The following is a 20,152-nucleotide window of genomic DNA, read 5'->3' on the forward strand; positions in this document are numbered from 1 at the left end:
AAAGAAAAGAAGAGGATGTCTCTCTCCACAAAGCCCATTTTAGAGTGACAGAAGAAGCACCTGCTCTATGATAATATTGGGGGACCTGAACACACCTCTCGGAATTGGACAGATCATCTAGGCAACAAGTCAACAGAGTAACCATTACCCTTTCAGAAGGAGAGAAGAAATCTAGGGTTATCAGTGGTGGGAGTGGGGAGGGAAAGAGGCTAGGGAGAGAATGGACAAGGGGCATAAAGAATAAATACGATTTGTAACAATATATATGCTAGTAATATTGATTTGATCAACATATGTCAACGCTGAACCCCAAAAATATGTATAATCAATTATGATACAATAAAAATTAAATAAATAAATAAAATAAAAACAATACAATAAATAAAAACAATAAAATATAACACAAATAAAAAACACAGCATAAGTTATTTACATGGCTTTTACATTGTATTAGGTAATATAAGTGATCTACAGATGATCTAAAGAGGACGTGCATATTTTATATGCAAATATTTTCTATTGGGGACTTGAGCATCCTCAGATTTTTGTGCCTGTGGAGGTCCTGGAAGAGATCTTTCTCAGATACCAAGGGACAACTGTGGATGCATTCATTAACACAATCATTCATTTAAAAACACTATTAAGGCCTATTTAGTCCTAGATAGGCAAGTCCCCTGTCCTCATTGAGCTGACATCTTTAGGGGGAGAGACAAACGGTAAGCAACTAAACAAACAAACAGGAGAAATAAAATTGTCACAAGAGCCATGAAGAAAAGAAAATAGTGCACCGTGAGGGTTGGGGCAAATTTTAACAGAGTGGACAAGACAGGTGTCTTTGAGCACGAGGCGTCATGCACAACTTGGGGGAAGAGCATCCAGGAAGAGGAATAAAAAGAAGGGAAGGTCAGTGTGGCTCGTGTGGAGGCGAGGGAGGGAGAAAGATAGAAAATGAGGATGGGGGTAGTTAGGGCCCAGCCCATACTGGGCTTAGTGTCCGTGGTAGCTAGCCTGCTGTCCGAAAGAGGGAAGCCTTCAGAGGGTTTTAGGCAGGAGAGTGATGAAGGATTTTGAAAGAGCACTTTGAATGTGGCATCTCACCCTAACTGTGACCCTAACCACAGAGTGATATGAATATGATTGGCCGTTTCCATGTGCAAACAGTGAACCTTATGTGTGAAGAGGATGACATGTCCAAGTGGCCTCCTTGAGATGAGTTACAACTTAGCCGGGGACTGTTTCCATGTGCACGCAGTGAACCTTACGTGTGAAGAGGATGACATGTCCAAGTGGCCTCCTTGAGATGAGTTACAACTTAGCCGGGGACACCCTTGCCGTTTCCGTTGTTCTCAGTGGGGACACCTCCTTGCCCCCTTGAGAGTTATTTGAATTTACATTTGAATTATTTTAAAGAGACACAAGTTACTTGATGCTAACAATCTGTGGATGAGCCAAATGGATTGATCGTACCATTTTGGATGTAACCCTCATGCCTACAGTGAGGCTGATTTTTTTCGTGTGACTTAAAAATGAGAAATCCAGAATAGTTTGATTCTTGGCAGTGTGAATTAAACAATGTGTGAATCCCTCTGGAGCTGTGTGATGGAGGAAAACCACATGGACTTGGATCCAAATGTCCTGAGTTCAAATGCAGCTCTCCTGCTCCCTGGCTTTGTGATTTGGGCAAGTCCATAACTTCTCTGAGCTGCGGTTCCCATCTATAAACTGGGGAAATGACCCAGACCTTATTTGGGTCTGTTTAGCATTCATCAGGATCCTGTCTCCCACGGGGCCCAGCAGAGAGCCTGGCATGGACTTGGCCATCACATGGGTACTCTCACTGCTTCCCAGAGGTTGCTACTCAAAAGGAGCAAAGTGCATTTGATTTGAATTCTATGGGAAGGAAGCCAGGCTTCATGGTGGTTGAGAGCCACAGCCATGAGGCCACACAGACCTGGCCCTGCCACTTACCTGCAGCATGTCTTTTCGAGCCAGTGACTTAACCTTCCTGGGCCTCAGGGTGCTCATCTGTGAAATGGGAGTCAATAGCAGCAATACCCACCTCCTAGGGCAATGGTCCTCACAGTTGGTAATACATGCATTCAGTACAGTGCCCTACCTAGTCAAAGCTTAGTCGATTCACTGAGTTATTACATTTTCTTCTGACTACAAATGAAATAGGTGTTCAGGGTAGAAAATTTAGAAAACTGCTTAAAACCAGCAAGAAGGAAGTGCATGGTGTTTTCAGTCCTTTGACTTCACAGCGGTGTCACTATGTGTTTCATCTGACCCTCCTCCTCCATGTCACCCACTCCCTCCCCGTTCTGAACTGACAGCTCCCCGTGGGTGACCGTGACCATACTAGGTCTGTGCTGTACCCAGCAAGCTGGGGCCCAGTGCCCTTGTGTTCTATCAACGCCCATGTGTAGCACTGATGTTGACACCTCTCTCAGCAGATCCTTCAAGCCGGACTTCATCCTGGTCCGCCAGCACGCCTACAGCATGGCCCTGGGTGAAGACTACCGAAGCCTGGTCATCGGCCTCCAGTACGGAGGGCTGCCCGCCATCAACTCCCTCTACTCCGTCTACAACTTCTGCAGCAAGCCCTGGGTGGTAGGTGAAGGGCCGGGCTGACCTGGAGGGAACAGGGAGAGAGTGGGTGGCCTTCTGGCCCTGAAATGGGCCCATTTCCAGCATGGAGGCATCAGTAATGAAAAGAATCTTGTGTAAGCAGCTTGGACCCCAGGACTCTTCTTGTAATTGTTGCCTAACAGATGTTATATAATAACATATTATGATATGGTATTATGTTCTAACAATATTGGTCAGAAAGATGTACCTTAGATAATAGCCTATCATCATGTCGTCCTTATTGCTGTCAACAGCGGGCACCGTTTATTGAGCACTTACTATGTACCAGAAACCTGTGTTACTCGGAGCTCATACTGTCACTATTGTGTGGAGTGGGCGTCATTCCTCCATTTTACAGAGAAGAAAGCTCAGCTTCAGGGTGATTAAGGAACTCGCCCTTCAGGGTCACATAGCTACTGAATGGTGAAACCAAAATGTGTAACTCTCCCTCTGTTGGGAGACTTAATTTCTCCCCTTTTATTCATTGGTTTCATGCATTCATTTGATTAACTTGAGTTTCCATCCAAATGTGGCCTGTAAAATAGGCTTTTCCTAAAATAACACCCCCTCCACTCCTTCAGAAACTCTCAAATCCCTTACCCTGCTTTATTTTTTTCTCCAAATACTTATCTCCACCTAGAATGATATGTTTATCCATTCATTTGTGCCTCATCTATCTCCATTACTAGAACTAATTCATTCATGCAACAGATATTTATTGAGCACTTACTATGTTCCAGGTACTGTTCTAAGTCCTAGAAACACAGCAGTAAACAAACTAGACCAGAATCCCTGCCCTGTGGATTTTACTCTGCAGTGGGCAGGGGCACATACAGTGCATTAATAAATATGCCCCGTATGTAATATGTCCTATGATAAGTGCCAAGGGGGAAAATAAAGGAGGGAGGGAGGATACAAAATGAGGAGGTTGGGGGTGTGCAGAATGTGCACTGTGAAGCTCATTGCTGTCGCATCTGTCTTGTTTTGCTGCCTCTCTGTGCAATCGCCTGGGGTGTGTGTTCAGGGTGTGGGCTCTGGAGCCAGACTACCTAGGTCCAGGCTCCTCCACCATGAGCTATGTAGCCTTGAGCAACCTCCTTAACCTCTCTGAACTTAGCTCCCTAATTTGGAAAATGATGATAATAATATGTCCTTCCCAGTAAGGCTATGAGTTAATTCGTGTAAAGTACTTATAGTGGTAGCTGGCACAAAGTGTGCACTCAATAAATGGTGACAATTATCAGTTGGCCCTAGTACCTGGAACAAGTCTATGCAGAGTTGACACTCAGTATTTATTGTATGGCTACATGTGTTCATTTAATAGATATGGATAGTGCTTACCACTACCCACGTTGCCCTGGTCTCCTCATTCTGCCCTTACTGAGCTTTTTGGCCTATGGCATCCAAGATTCAAGTGCCACTGTTAGAAAAGGGTCTAAATGGTATTAGCCCTCCCCCTTGTTTTTCCACAGTTATCGCGGTGGTAGCAACTACAGTTTATTAGCACTCATTGTGCACTGTACTGAGCCCTTAACATCGATGTTTCATCCTTAGGACCACCCTGATGAGCAGGTATTATTAGCAGATATTAATGAGCTAGTATCTCCATTGTACAGATGAGGAAACTGAGGCTCTCATAGCTAGTAGAAAATGGTGGAGCTGGGCCTCCAAAACCCATGTACTGAATTATGGAATTACTTTCCCTCTCTGGACTCCAGTTTCCTTATCTGTAAAATGAGAGACACCCCTATATCATTTCCCATATTGCTGAAGTCTCTCAAACCCTCCAAGTTGACTCCATGTTATGCTGCACCTGTAGGCTACACCCCAGGAGTTTGCAGGCGAATCCTGGGGATGCAGGAAGTTCCTAAGTTACCCTGTTCTCTCTGTCTGGGCTTAGCGTTGAGTGACCCCCAAGTTAGTCTGGCCCAAGACTTTCCCCCCTTCTAACCATTGGGCATCCATATTTGGCCATAAATTTCAGCTGATTCCTTCCTCTTGATCAGAATCTAACTTGCTCTTCCTGGCTTATATTCACCAGCAGCTTTCCTTCTCCTTCTGGGTGAATTCTAAGTTCCTTGGTCCAGGCTTTATGGCTCCTGGTGGTCTGGATGGATCACCCTCCAGCCTCCTCTCTCACTACCCCCGGCACCTGAGGCCATAACCGTGGCAGCCACTGAGGGTCTCTAGCACACACTAGTCTCACTGTACACACGGAGTGACCTTCCTCCTTCTCTATGTCATCTGCTCCAGGCAGTCTTCCTGACCCCCAAACCCTCCAAGTTCCTGGCCTCCTACTTGGTCCCCCTTCCAGGTCCCATAAGCCCCTATGCGTCCCTCCAGCAGACAGTAGCATCTCAACCATGTATCTGCAGCCTGTCTCCCCCAGGTCTGGCCTGCCATATGCAGCTTGTTGCCCTAATAATAGTGTGTAGTAACAGCCCTCACCGTCTAGCTCTGGAGACAATAGCTGATCTATGGCAGAGCAAGGAAGCCCTGAAGCAGGAGAAGCATGGTGGGAAGGAAGGTGGCTTGAGCTGCTGGGAATGAGTGGGGTTGTAAAAGCAGAGAACATGTTTCTTAATAATAACAACACCTAACATTAGAGTGCTCTTATGGACCAGGCAAGGCTTTCAACACATTGCATCCTTACCACAAGTGGGGTTGTAAAAGCAGAGAACATGTTTCTTAATAATAACAACATCTAACATTAGAGTGCTCTTATGGACCAGGCAAGGCTTTCAACACATTGCATCCTTACCACAATCCTGTGAGACAGGCTCTCTCATTATCTCCAACTTACAAGGGAAGAAACCAAAGCTCAGAAACCTGCAGTGACTTCCCAGTTTTCACAGCTAGTAGCAGAGCCAGAATTTAAACCCAGGGAGGCTGGATCCAGAGTCTGTGCCATCAACTACCATGCAGTGCTGCCTCTCTAGAAAGAAAGGCATTGTGGGCAAGGGCATGTCATGAATGTCAGCAGGTTGTACTGTAGACAAAGACCTTGTGTGAGATGCTGAGGGTATAGTAAGTGCTTATTAAATGCAGTTCAGCTGAACCCAGTGTTCTGCCTACTAATTAGTTCTTGGACAGGAATGGAGGGGTTGATGCACCTAGATGATGGACAGGATGAATGTCCAGCCCAGGAATCAGGCCTTTACCCCATAGGCAGGGAACAGCTACTGGAGCTCAGCTCTGAACAATGGAATGCTTGAGGCTCAGGAGCAAGTGGTAGGTTTTGCCATACCGGATAACAGTGGTTGACATACTCTCTCCTCTTCTGTCCTAGTTCTCTCAGCTCATTAAGATCTTCCATACCCTGGGTCCTGAGAAGTTCCCGCTTGTGGAGCAAACATTTTTCCCCAACCATAAGCCAATGGTGAGTGCCTGTTTTCACTCTATTTGTGTTCATGATGCAGAATGAACACAGATGTGTTCTCAGTCCCTTTGGACAGAGGAGATGGGTTCAGGGGTTGCTCCTTGACCACCTGGACTCTAAGTGAGAAGTGCAGTGTCCCGTGGGAATGTCCTGTGGGAATGTCCTATGGGAATGCCCAGGGGAAGTGTCATCTCTCCAGGTGAAATTTGGGCAGTAGGACAAATGACAGGTGGACAGAATCTCTTGGGACCTCAGGAATTTTCAGCAAATCAGGGGACAATTTGAGCTGGCATGTTGGAGACAGAGGTTGATGATAAAGGTAAAAGATGTTTTCAAGGTAGGATGTTATTTCACTTGAGCCCTTTCTGGGACCTGGTTTCAACTCATATTTTAATAAAAAGCGGTAATAATTTACTTGCACTGATTGTGGAAGGGCAGTTTTCTTACGTGTCCTCCTCACTTTCCAACTTTTGAATGCACCTGAGGTCATCTCTGGGAAACAGCTGGGGCTTAGCTCAGAGTACGTGGTACAGCTTTCTATTTGGAGAATTCCTGGGTGGGAGAGGTTAACATCTTTCTGAATGGGGTGGAGCATTCTCCATCTGCAGCTGGAAGATGTCAGGCGTTAGAGTTCTGGGCAGCTGGAAACAGCCCACAGCATGCCCACTTGCATGGTTGGTGGTCTTCTTAAACTGGTCAAAGGAATGCAGGGCGATGGCCCCACACTTGGCCTTGTAGGGAATATGCGTCATAATTAATAGGGTATCATACAGTCCCAGGTGGGGACTATAGCATGTTTGCAGATTCTCAGGCTCAGGCTGCTGAACCAAACTACCCTGTTTGGAGACACTGACGGGTGGGACTACAGCTTTCAGGTGGGATCTGCCTAACCAGGCAGAGGTGTCCCATTGATTATCATTCACCTAAATCTGTTCCAGGGAGAGTCACAGAATCCAGGCTGTACTCGTTGGGATCAGAAGAGCACATGTGAAACTGGCGTATTCCAACAAAGTGTTCACACAGTGGCTAAAATTCAGGGTTTATTATCAAACTGGCCTGAGTGTGAATCCCAGTTTTGTCTACCTACTAGGTCTTGAGCAATGGCTTACTGTCCATGAGCCTCAGCTTCCTCAGCTGAGAACCATGGACGACAGCGCAACTACCTGATCGGGCTGTTGAGATTTCATGCGACCGTGTGTATAAAGCACTGTGCCTGGGAACACAGTGGCTAAAATTCAGGGTTTATTATCAAACTGGCCTGAGTGTGAATCCCAGTTTTGTCTACCTACTAGGTCTTGAGCAATGGCTTACTATCCATGAGCCTCAGCTTCCTCAGCTGAGAACCATGGACGACAGGGCAACTACCTGATCGGGCTGTTGAGATTTCATGCGACCGTGTGTATAAAGCACTGTGCCTGGGATGCGACAGGTGCTAAAAGTAGAGTAGCTTTAAAATAGGGGCATAAGCTGGAATGTTGTCAACAGAGGGACAAAAGTTGGGTGAGGGGTCTGCAGCCAGCCCAGTCCACTGAGGGTGGCAGGCCCAGCAGTAAGCTCTAGGATGGGGTCGCCAGCTCTCGTGGGGCCTCATAAATTCCTGGTGTTCCCAACCTGACTAAGCAGGAATACTCAAATTTCAAGCAGGTGATTGGCATCGAGGACTGCTGTTGGCAGGCCTCTTCTCCCCACCTTTGCCAGGGTGGGATTCTTAGGAAGAAAACAAGGAAGGTTGAGTTAGGGCCCCAGGGGTACCTTTCCCACCAGGGATTACATAGAGATCCAGATTCTGTAGAACTAGGGAGAACCCTAGAGATAGAACCAGGGAGCAAGGTCAGGGCTGGATCTGCAGCCAGGTATCTAGGACACCTCCTGCCAAAGGAGAGAAGTGGGGCAGGGTGGGCCCAACACTGCAGAAGTGGGTGGAGGAAGGGAGTGTACACAGGCCTGGAGAGGCAGGCAGGACAGACTTCCAAGGCCCTCAGGTGTCTATATGACTCCCGATGGCGGTCAGGACATAACAAGGCAGGAGACAGCAGGTGTGTGATAGAAATAAAACCACTTTACTGTTTAGAATAAAGGACACACTATAAAAAGTGAACATTATGCAACATTACAAGACAATATACATTCACGGAATATAAAATTCATAAATAACATGGAGGAAAACTGTAAACAGTGCTACAAAATTTAGCAACAAATACATTCCTTCCAGACAGGGTTTTCTCTGGTTGGTTTCTCTCCATCACTTCTGGGTTTCAGGACAGCAGACTGGGTAGAGGGAAAGGTGGGGACACAAGAGAAACTGAGTATCCCCAAAGCATGAACCATCTCTAAGTTCTTCCTTTCTTCTTACCTCCAAAGAGCCAATTTGGAAGTGGTTGATATCCACCTCTGCTACATCCCCTCATTTTGTTTTGCTTTTGTCATCAGATTTTTATGATGTTTCTCTCTGAGAGCAATACCCTAAGGATATTTTTAGTTTAGGTAGCCAGGAGCCAAACACTTGCATGTCATCTTGGGGTAACCCAAGCTGTGGATCGTCATGCACAAGTGGAAGGGGAAGGGTTGGAGCAGGGAAGGGCTCTGTCTTCTGCAGGCCACAATAATCTCCTAGAGAGAGCTGTTCCAATAAGTCCTTTGTTTTTTTAGTTGTTCAAGAACTGTGATATTGAGAAATGGTGCTCCTGGGCTGTTGCTCGACCAGCATGAGGCAGGTCTGGGGTTGAGAGAGTAAAAGACAAGGGTCTCCTAGTGTTACCTTCCCTGGCCAGATTGGAGCACTGGCCCGAGAGGCAAGAGCCTGGGCGTGTGGCTTCCCTGATTGGGAGGCAGAAGAGATGCCCAGAGGAGGCAAAGAAAACTTGGAATCATAGCTTTCCTGGCCCTGGATTTTTAGGAGAATTTATGGCTTGCCAAGTGGGTGGGCAAAGGGTGTTGGGGCGAAGGGGATGGGAGTGAGTAGCGGACTACTCAAGGCCAGTTGGTGCAGAACAGGGATGTGTGTGTATTTCCTATTTGTTTCCTCCCCTTCCAAATCCAGGAACCACTGGGATTCTGATAGGGAGGAGGCTGGAGGAGCCTCAGTTACTAGTTCCTTCTAGTTTCCCCAGTTTGCCAATCTAGCTGCCTGCCCAGTAGAAGTATTTCGCTCTCCATTCCACTGTAGAATTTGATTCAGGAAAATGGCGGCATGTGGGTTTCATTTTTTTTTTTTCTCTTAAACACAATGTACACATATTACAGCCTACACATGACACAAGATTTAGCAAAATAAAACGTTCATGATATGATTGAAATACAGAAGTGTCTTAGCTACATAAATGACTTTAAATTATACAGTAAGTGAACAGGTGAAATAAACAAAGCTATAGCTTATAGAAAGCTCAAAAACCGCCCTCTGACAACATTGCCTTGTAAAGGACCCTTCTTTGCCCAGGACCTCCTCTCCAAGGCCCAACAGATGGGGCTGTGGTTCTGCCAATTTATCTGCTCTGTGGGGAAACCAGGTGCCTCATGCTCAGGCTTCCCCCCAAGTCCTTCGTTGCCTGAGTGGGAGTGACCACACGGAGGACCGAGAACTGCCAGATACCTCACAGAGGAGACACTGATGTCCACTTGCAGGAGGGCATTTGTGCAGGTTGGGTCAGGGGCTCAATCTTGCGAGACTTGAGGTGAAATGAAGACAATCCCAAAACACCAAGTCTGGGGCACATCCCTTAAAAAGTATTGGCCTGCTGACCTCAGCTCTGACACTGCCCCGTGGGGAGGGCCAAGCCTCCCATATGCCTCCTGCCAAATGGCATGACCACAGGGGAAATGTACAAGGTAATGAAATCAATCCCGAGGAAACCCGATGCCTGTACTGTTTCCCCGCTGTGGGGTTCTGCCAACCACCTTGCCTGGGCATTTGTGTGTGTGTGCGAGACACTACAACGTCTTGTCTGCTTCTTCTTCTTTTTTTTTTTTTCCTACTGTTTCAATTGGCAGCTCTGTTTCCTAAAGTGGAATGAACTGAAAATACAAATACTAATAGAGGATAAATACCCATAATCTGAAAAAATAGACAGAGAACAATCATGTTAAATGTCGCCATCCTACCATTCCCAACTCTGTAAAATACACATTATGATCTATCCTCAGCATCTCACTTTCGACACTAAAACATAAAATAATTTTATTTAATAGGAGAATTTATATTATAGTTTTATTTCAAAAAACACAACAAAAACCCTATAGCTGATTACAGAGTCAGGCTTCCCTAGTGACCAACAATTTTAATTCCACGAGGTGAGGACCTCAGGAGGTGGCATTCACCCACCAGTGAGCTGGGGGAAGAGGAGCAAGGTGTCTTCAAACCCAGGAGAGGTGGCCATCTAGCCAAGGCAGGACACTCTGCAGCTTTCCCTCCTGCACCCAGGCCCCTGGCCCACACTAACTCTCACCTGCTGTCTGAGCCAAGCCAGTAAGGCAGTTAAACGAAGGCCCCCCAAAACGAAGCAGGAGAAAAGGAGAGGACAAATGACCCCAGTTATGGGGAAAAGAGGGTGCTGAGGGTGTTCAGAATTTCAAATTTTAATTGAAATGAAAAAAGAAAAAAGTCAACTTGGAATGTCATGATTTTCTTCAAACAAGCAACAACAACAAAATAGAAGAGATTAAACTATTGGTGTATTTAACAGCATTGAACAGAATTCTGTGTCCTGTAAAAAATTAGCTTATGTCCCCGCATGGGTATACTGCAAATGTGTATACAAACACATCCCCCTAGGTGAGCTAAACACTACTTTGGAAATAGTATTCTCTACCCAAATCTACTTGGCTATATCTGTGGATAGTGTACGGTGTGCACATTTCTCCAATTTACATAAAGGAAGCTTCCAGCCAAATCTACCAAAGAGTTTTCCAGGAGGAAATCTTATGGGAGGTGGGGAGAGGAAAGACATTCATCTCAGTCTTTCACCTGAGCATTTGTTCAAGGCAGGCAAATTGCCTCCTGACCTCAGGCGGATGTTTAAGTCTTCACCAACTAAGAAAGCTCTGTTATTCTGGCCTGGCTGACTGCTCCAGACTCAGAAACTTCTGGTCAACCCAAGCATCGCGGGGCTGGGGAAAGTGTGTGTGTGCTGCAACATCTCAAACCCTCTCTTAGCGTTTCTTCCTTCCCTCCCTCACTGTGACATGCAGACACAGACAGACACGGTCTGGCTGGGATATGCAGTAGCGTGTCCTCGAGGTATGGGGTCTGTCGCGTACCTCAAGTCTATCTGCTTACCACTTTTGGCTGATCCCGAAATAGTTGGCCTTTCAGCGCCTTCCATGTCTGTGTCCTTTATGTACTGGGGCAGAGGAGAAGGGCAAAGGAGGAGGGTCTGGGAGATGGTGAGGTGGGGATGAAGAAAGAGGGGTAGTTATTACAATGCCCAAATAGGGTAGTCTTTCAATTTTTGTTTTCCTAAAAAAATATAGATTATATTATCACGAAGAAGAGGAGTATGCTTTCCTCATTCTTTCTGGCATGGCACCAGAAATTCCTAAGTGGAAATGAGTGATGTCAAAACCAAAAAGAAGGGGTGGGGTGGGACCAGGAAGATAGTTCCAAATAAACTCCATAGGCCAGCATAGACTTTTCTTTAAGTGTTCGAAGTGCTAAATTTGCAAGAAAACAGGCACTAATTTCATTGTCATCATCTGGGAAGAGTTAGTGTCCGAGGGAAGCTCAGCAGGAAGGGAGGGAAGTGAGGTGGGGCAGGGTCTGATGCTCAGGGGTCTGTGGCATTGATGATGCTTTTGTCTGGGGGGGCCCATCCTCGGTACCAGCTGCAGTAGCCACCCTTCTGCTGGATGCAGGCGTAGTGTTTGGACTGGTAGCCAGGGTAGCCGAAATTGGAGAGCATGTCGGTCCAGAGACACTCATTCTTGGAGGTCACAAAGCAAGGCAGATAGTAGCAGGACTTGATCTGCAATTAGATAACAGCCAAGAGTTGGTGGACTCTACCATGGTGGGCCCAGGCCTAATGCTGCTGGAGTCTGGATTCAGACCCTGGGACCACTGCAGGGGGAGCCCAGCCACACCACCCCCTAGTGGCAATAATAGAAATAGCACTGACATTTATTAGAGTGCTTCTATGTTATTCTCTTTAATTCTCACAACAATTTTATTTCCCTTTTACAGATAAAGAAATAGAGGCTCAGAGAAGTTAAGTAACTTGTTCCAGGTCACACAGCCAGTAAGTAGCAGAATTAGACATTTCAGAGGACTTTTTCCTCTCAAATGGTAACAGGCAAGGATGGGAGATCTCTGCTTTTATGAGGAACTGAGAAATTGGAAAGATTAAAGCATAAACTTTAGAGTCCAGCTGCCTTGGGTTAGAAACCAGACACAGTAAGCTGTGTGGCCTAGGGCTAGTTACTTAAGCTCTCTGAGTGTCTATTACCTCATCTGTCTAAAATGGGGGTAATCATAATTAAAACTGCCCAGAGTTGTTTTGAGGATTAAATGAAAGAGTAGCCCAACTCCTTCCCATGGCAGGAAGCCTGGGCCTCAGCCCTCTACTTGGATCAAGGGTTGTGCCTGGTTCAAGAGAGACCTTCTATGCATCTGGTGTCAGCAGTTCTGTGTCTGCTTGTCCACTTGGAGCAGGAGCCACCAATGAGTCAGCTGCCAGGGTGGGGCCACTTGGCACCATTTGGCAGGACTGCCAATGTAAGGATCCTGTACCTGTCATAGCCTTGAACCACCAGGAGGGGCCGGGGATGCTGAAGAGCCCTCGTGCCCCTGGGACAGGCGTCAAGGAGGCGGCAGGCACCGCGGAAGGCATTCTTCCCTCACCTTCTTCACTGCCCAGCCTGGGGCAACATTCCTTACCAGCTCTGCTCAAACCTGCCCCTCTGCCTGGCCCAGCACACAAGTGCCCTTCCCAGCACAAGGACCCAGCGCCCTGTACAGCAGGAGTGGAAGGTTCTGGGGCTGCAAGCCAGGGCCTCCGCCCCGCTCCCAGGGCTCACCTTGCAGTTACAACCCAGGTGATACCGATAGTTCAGCCCCTTGCGCTGGGAAAGGGTGAGCTGGTCCCACCGCTCCACGAAGTTGCACAGCCCTGTGTACATCTTGCCATCGTAGACACGGCCTAGAGGAGGAAAGAGGATGACAAGGGGACAGTTGTTTTCTCCAGAGCCCAGCCAGAAGGGAATAAATTCACACCCATGGTGTTCCCACTTAGGTACTGTGCTAGGTACTTTGCAGGCCCATGATTTTATTTCATCTGCACCAACACCTTTTAAGATAGATGTAGCCCCATTTTCCAGATGAGGATAATGAAGCTTCCAAACCCATTAAGCACTGGAGCCAGGACTAAAGACCAACTCTTCACTCCCCTCATGACAGTTTTTGTTTGTTTTGTACTTTGCTACATTGACCACCTAAAGGTGTACAACTTTCAAAGATATCGACCTACCAAGTTGACTGTGAGGTGGAAAGCAGTTTATCTATAGTAAAGCTAAGAAACTGCAACATTAGTTCAGGGTCAGTGGTGGAACTAAGGTTACAACCCAGCCTAAGTGTCAATGCCTCAAGCTCTTAGCTGGGACGCAGGATGGATTTAACATCAGATACTCCTTACGACTCACTAGGCACATAGCTAGTGTCCTCAGAACCCTGGCCAGACTCTGGCCTGAAGGTAAGAGTTGCCTGTTACCTGTCAGCAGGTACTGGTACTTGTTGACCTCCAGCTTAAGGCCACAGAGGCTCTCGGAAGCTTCCGTGTGGATGTACTGCACGTGGGGCATCTTGGAGAAGCCTCGGTACATCTGTAGGCAGAAGGACATCATGAGAGGAGTCCCAGGGCCCAGAAAGCAAGTTGTCATGTGGTCTAAAGAAATCTGGTTCCACTATTAGGCCATCCAGTGGCTGGCCACTGACCTACCCACCCCAGGGCCCCTTTACCCCAGATGCAGTCACTGGTTCTCTTTTCCAAGCCATGGCTGGGAAGCCTCCCAAGGAACCCTCCTGTCTAGCCCATCCCACCCCCACCACTGTTGCAAAGGCCCTGCAATACTCCTACACCTACACATTTCTCAAATCCCAACACCTTTTCAGAAATCCAAATAAGTTGCTGAGAAAAGGGTCCTCCTTCTCTGTTGGCCTCAGGACCTGAGCTCTAAGAAGACAGCCAGCCAGCACTCACGTGACGTCTGTGTGACACTTCCCAGTGCACAAGAGCATTCTCACATTCCCCTCATGGGATCCTCACAAGAGCCCTAGGAGGCAGGTATTATTAACCCCATTTTACAGATGAGGACTCTGGCAGAGATTCTGTTTGGCTGGCAAAAGTTGAACTTGGGCCAGGGATTCTCCATGTTTTTATTCTTCTGAGCATTGGATGAAGGCATCGGGTTTACCCCCCAGCACACAGGCCCTGGACCACTGGTGGTCTCTGGGCCTGTCCTAAGGGTTCACAGTAGGACATTGTCTCTACTTTAGTTCCCGGCATGCGTTATTCATTCACTTAAGGTAATTCATACAAAGCCAGACATCACCTCATTGGCGTCTCATCTCACTGCCTCCCATGCAGGCTGTTTTTTTGCTCCTCATCTTTTTCTAAGTAGAGGCTGGCTGGCAGGGGTAGGCAGCCCACAGGGACCTTTACATCTTAAAGTTCAGAAGCCTCTGCCTTGTTTAAGGGGTGATGGAGTTTGGATGTGTTGTCCCCTCCAAAACTCATGTGGAAATTTATCCCCACTGTGGCAGTGTTGGAAACTGATTAAGTCATGGGGGCGGATCCCTCATGAACGGATTAATGCTCTCCCTGGGGGAGGAGGGATTAATGAGGGAGTTCTCGCTCTATTAGTTCCCGCGAGAACTGGCTGTTTAAAAAGACCTGGCACTTCCTCTCTCTCTCTCTTGCTTCCTCTCGCCATGTGATCTGCTTGTACCCACCAGCTGCCTGCCACTTTCCACCATGAGTAGAAGCAGCGTGAGGCCCACGCCAGATGCAGCTGTCCCAGAATCATAAGCCAAATAAACCTCTGTTCTTTATAAATTACCCAGTTTCAGGTATTTCCGTTATAGCAGCACAAACAGACTAATACAAGGGGTGTGCTGTTCTGGGGAACTCGATGGTCTTTCTGCACCACTCTTCTTCCCCAGTCTTGCCAACTGAACAAGGGACCGCAGCCATGTGCTTCAAGAAGCACTGTCCACACTTGGTGTTGTTCTGCCGCTGGGGAGCAGGGGTGTGCCAAGCCCCAATGGTGACTTCCTCGGCCGTGGATGGGGCCTCTCTGGCTTTAACAGGACCGGTGTTTAAGAGTGCTGCTGTGTGCATGCCATCGAGTGTGGACTTCGAAGAACATTCCTACACTTAGTTCTGTGCTGAGCAACTGCTCATTTTGGCGTGGGTGTTCCTTGAGGTTTTGGCAAATGTTTCAGCTAAGCACTCGCTCTAGGTCCTTTGGGCCCAGCCTATTGGAACCTCAGTTCATTGTGCGTCAGTCTTTCCTCTTCACCCCTCTCTACTTTGCGGGTGAGATGTGAGCCTGCATTTCGAGTCCGGTGACTTGAACTGCTCTGTAAGAACTTGGCTCCTTGAAATCAGCGCAGCATCACTGCTAGTTTTAAGTCTGAAGGAACCTGTATTTTAACATGGCTCTAGCACTTGCACAGAGTCAAAATTTTAACACATTACAGATAACTGGGTCTGACAAAACCGTGCTGCATTTCAGGGTCAATTCTGAAAATAACAATATGGTAGAGGTAGATTTTACTCATTTAGTTGTCTTTTCTTTATAATAATCCTGTCTTGATCTAAATATTGTCCCTAAAAGGGTTATTACATCTGCAATCACAGAGATCTAGAATTGGTTTGATAAATTTAGGAGGGTTATAATAGGTTTACCATGCCCTGAAGTCAGAGAATAATAGAATCTCAGAATTGGAAAGGATGTTAAAGGTAGTCTAATCCAGCAAACATCATAGAGGACTCGTGGTAAATCCAAGATCTGGAGACAAATTGCTATACTCTGAATCTTGACTCTGTCACTTATTAGCCACTTGGAAAGTTACTTAGCCTCTTTGGGCCTCAGTTTCTTCATCTGTGAAATGTGGCAAAGTACTTACTTCATAAGGTGTTTTGATAATTTAATGACTTAGAATAGCACTTGGCATACAGCACTCAGTAAGTGGTCTTAAAACCAGTGATACTAACATTCATAAGAAGAGACAGAAAGGGTTTGGTCCCCTTCTTCCTAAGTGTCTCTGCCCAACTCATCTGTCAGCAGAAGTAGTTAAAGCTAGTTCAGAACCTCAGACATAGGCAGGTTATTCTTTCCCAGCTGGGCTCTACATGCCTTTGGGCTCCCCTTCTTAGTAGTATCTAACAAAGTTCCAAAAAGTTAGCTTCTTTTGGTGTAAAGGGGCAAATAATGTAAAAATAAGTTTAAAGAGTTTCTGAGTCTGGAAGAATTTGCATATTTCTTATGAAATACCTGGTCTTTGCTCTACATTGACAGCATGAAGTACCATCATTAGGTCAGATGTTTCTTGCATGCCCACCAAAGATCAGAACCATTCTGAATGCTGGTTTATATCATGAACTTATTGACAGTCCAACAGTCCAAGCAAATGGGGTCTAGAGACATTAGGCACCTGACTGAGACTTTATATCATGAACTTATTCTTATTGACAGTCCAACAGTCCAAGCAAATGGGGTCTAGAGACATTAGGCACCTGACTGAGATACCAAGTGCATTGTCTTCCTCTCACTGAACAGGCCGGGGAGGAACAGTATGTGAAAATGGAGTGAGTCTCTGCAGAGGACTAACTGAGAATCTCGGACCACGAGGAGCCACAGGCATTGGGAGGAAGGGAATGGCTCCCTGTGGCTGGGGGTCAGAGAGGCTTGTGGCAGGAGCCTCAAAAGCAAGACCTCTTTGCTCATTTGATTAAACAAACCACTGAAGGAAGAAATCCCCAGGGGCCAAGCATTCTGATTTCCCAGCAGATCTGGACATGCAAAGCATGTGACCAGCAGGTCTCCCCATGAGCTTCTCCCAGGACCAGCTGGGACATAATGTCCCCCACACGCTGTCCCCTGCAGCCAGCCTGAGAACATGTCTCCACTACACTAATTACAGCTCCTGGCAAAGTAGACTGCTTTCTCACGGTCCTGATGGGAGAGAAGGTCCCCACATATTAGAGCAGCCAGTTCTGGAAACTTCCACCTTTGCACCACAGCCCAGTGCCTCAGCCCCAGCTAATTTCCAAGTGTGGGTTTACAATAAACTCTCTCGACATTCTAATACCCTCATGTCCCTCATACACACCGCCCCCTGCCGTGGATCTGTGCACACTTGAGGGGTGCCTGAGAGATGGATCAGAGGCTCCAGAGTTAGCAGATGGGAGAGGGTCTGCCTGCCTTTCATCCGAAAGAAAAGAGAGAGGTCAGACAGGGCGGGTTAGGTTCTCACGTTATCCAAGTTTCTTGAGTCCTGCTCTAAGGGAGCCCTTGCTTACCCCGTCTGACTCTCTGGGTAGACTCTCTAATCCACTAGAACAAAGCCTCCCAGGGACCAGTGCCAAAGCTCATGCAGGCTTTCCTCTCTGGCTGCTCCCCCTTCCCTCCTACAGAGATTTTTCTGATACACCCTTTGCAGGATATTGCAAGTCTGGAGCTACACTGCTGGATGACAAACCAACAAACCCAAGCGGACCTCTTTTTGTTTCCTGGGGGGACTAGATATGAGTAGGCTGGGGGTAGCCCCCAAAGTGGATGGGAAAGATGAATCAGCTTGCTGCTCCCCTGCTCTGTTATTTCCCTGTAGGCAAAGACCCTATAGTTTTGCTCCAGTTTCCCACTTTCTAGCCATATGGCCTTGACTGTTATACAACCTTCCAAGTCAGTTTCCTCACCTGGAAGGCAGAGTATAATGAGTAGCTATTTCGCATCATTGTTGTGTGGACTCATCTATGCAAGAGCTTAGGAGAATGTCTGGCGTGTGGCAAATGGTACGTAGTATTATAATAAATATGACAAGTATTTCCTTTGCATCCCCTGCTCTCAGCACAGTGCTAAGCACAGAGAGGGTGGGACGGAGGGATGGGAGGATGGACCACTATCCTTGCTCCTTGTCTGCACCTTCTCTGGTTTTCAGGCTGGTACCTGAAGACCAGCAGAATCCATTGGCTTCTCTGGATAGAAAGACAATGACCAGTTCTATGGGTCATAATAGTGGGCGGTAGGAAGGTCAGAGTTAATAAAGGGCATTAGATAGTGACTGATGATAAAAGTAAGGTGGCAGGGAGATTTTTGGAGTCATATACAGAACACTGGACTGGGAAGGAATCCTGATACCTCAGTTTGGGAACCAGATCTTCCCTGAACTGAATGCATGACTCTGGGCAAGTCATCTCCCCTTTCGGCCTCTGTCAGAAGTAAGATGAAAGATTTTGCAGCTAACGCCCAGTGCCCTGACTTCATGAGCCTTGGTGAAGGGTGGTGAAGAGAGAGCCTAAGCCCACTACCTGGGAGTGGGATGTGCGCTCTGAAGCTGATGGGCGAGCAGATGTTATCTGGTCTCTGAACAAGCCCAGCGGCTGGTCTGACACCAGTGAGGGGGAAGTAGGACACTCTGCCATGGAAAGGCCTCTGGTCAGCCTGGTCTCCAGGCCCTGTAGGCTGGAAAGAAGCTAAGCAAGCCCAGGAAGCCCTGCCTCCCAGCTGTTTCTTTCACAGCTCTTGCTGGCCACAGTGTTTCATAATGAGGATTATTCCAGAGCAGGCGGTGAATGTGTTTTCTGAGCTTCCATTTTGGTTTAATATGCTTCGGGTTACCTCGCCGGCTGCCAGAGGTTGCAAAGTGGGTTTGGGGGTTTGTTGCCCTTGCTGGTTCCCCACCTCCGCCCACTCTCCTCTCCCCAGGGCTGTCTGAAGACATAAGCTTGTCTCATGATCAAGCCTAGGCAGCCAAGGGCAACTGGCCAGGGCTGACTCTGGACATTACATAACTAGAAGTCTGTGGATGTTTCCAAAATTGAATCCAAAGCAACAGGTTCCACAGAATTAGTACATCTAGCCTCAGGCTTCAGGACACAGGAATAATGAGGCCTGGAAGTCAGCCTCGGATGGCTGGGGACCACCCGTGGGCTGTGTCACTCCCCCACTCAGTTCTACCTGGACATTAAGGCTTGTCTCCTCTGGGGAGTTTCCAGGCCCATGGGTTCTCACCCTCATCCCATTAGATGGATTAGCATTCCCCAAATCCCTATTGCATGCCAGGTCCCACCCTAATTGCTGGGCGTATAAACTTGAGCAGTGAGTAAAAGGGCTGGCAGTTCACTTGGGCCTGAGCACATCCCATATTGAACTTCTGATTAGTCAAGCACATGCCTCTTCTCTCCCAACCTGATTGTAGTTCCTAAAGCTAGAAACTGGATCTTCCTCGTGGTTCTCTGGTTCCTGGCACAGAGCTGCATAGGTAGGGAGGTGCTTACAAAGGTGGGGTGATGGACCAGTTGCTGAATTATTCAAGATGAAGCCCCAGTCCTCTGAGCTCAGGCAAACATAAGTATACCCTCCTGGCATCCACTGCTAGCTCCTGCGTAGAAGAGACACTGCCAGTACCGTAGAGCACTTAGAATGCCTAAACTGGAAGGGCTCTTATGGGCACCATGCCCAACCCCACACTGTTAACAGATGGCAAAACTGAAGCCCCAGAAAAGGGTTGAGTCCAAGGTCAACGAGTTATTTAGGAGTGGAGCTGAGAATAGGATGCAAGTCCTCGAGATTTCAAATCTGATGTTCTTTTTTTTTAAGGCATACTTCCTTAATGTGCTTTATAATGCTCATATGCTCAGTAATCTGTTTAATGATACACACATGCTTAGGAAACATTGCTAACTATTTAGGATTCAAGAAGACAATCAAGCTGGGAAAATAATAAAAGAAGGTGCAGTGCCTACCTTGGGATAAGGCTCCTGTGAACACACAGGTTCAATATAAAGAAGAGAGAGGTGTAAACCTAAGTTGTAATCTTAGCAGACTGCACGAGACCTGTAGACATCGTTGAGTTCCAGAAAATCGGAGCTCAGAGAGCCAACAGAGACGATCTAGTCCAACCCCTCAGTTTGCAATTAGTCTGGGAAGACTAAG

At 47.2% G+C, this 20,152-nt stretch overlaps 2 protein-coding genes across 2 annotated transcripts in view; one reads left to right on the plus strand and one right to left on the minus strand.

Moving 5' to 3' along the window:
- The window catches only part of LOC103605158 (synapsin-3-like), a gene marked incomplete at its 5' end in the record, with an annotated part of 63,274 nt that extends 56,129 nt beyond the window's left edge, over positions 1–7,145 (plus strand). Inside the window, 3 exons of the mRNA XM_008589743.1 lie at positions 2,454–2,610; positions 5,918–6,007; positions 7,098–7,145. Of these exons, the coding sequence (XP_008587965.1) occupies positions 2,454–2,610; positions 5,918–6,007; positions 7,098–7,145 (295 nt within the window). The remainder of the gene's footprint in view (positions 1–2,453; positions 2,611–5,917; positions 6,008–7,097) is intronic.
- An 899-nt stretch (positions 7,146–8,044) lies between these two features.
- Positions 8,045–20,152, minus strand: part of TIMP3 (TIMP metallopeptidase inhibitor 3) — a 65,834-nt gene continuing 53,726 nt past the window's right edge. The window contains exons 3-5 of the mRNA XM_008589742.1: positions 13,702–13,813; positions 13,013–13,134; positions 8,045–11,964 (exon numbers count right to left, since the gene is read on the minus strand). Of these exons, the coding sequence (XP_008587964.1) occupies positions 11,767–11,964; positions 13,013–13,134; positions 13,702–13,813 (432 nt within the window). The 3' untranslated portion in view covers positions 8,045–11,766. The remainder of the gene's footprint in view (positions 11,965–13,012; positions 13,135–13,701; positions 13,814–20,152) is intronic.

The sequence above is a fragment of the Galeopterus variegatus genome, unplaced genomic scaffold (genome assembly GCF_000696425.1).
Source record: "Galeopterus variegatus unplaced genomic scaffold, G_variegatus-3.0.2 Scaffold5630, whole genome shotgun sequence".
Classification (NCBI taxonomy): Eukaryota; Metazoa; Chordata; class Mammalia; order Dermoptera; family Cynocephalidae; genus Galeopterus; species Galeopterus variegatus.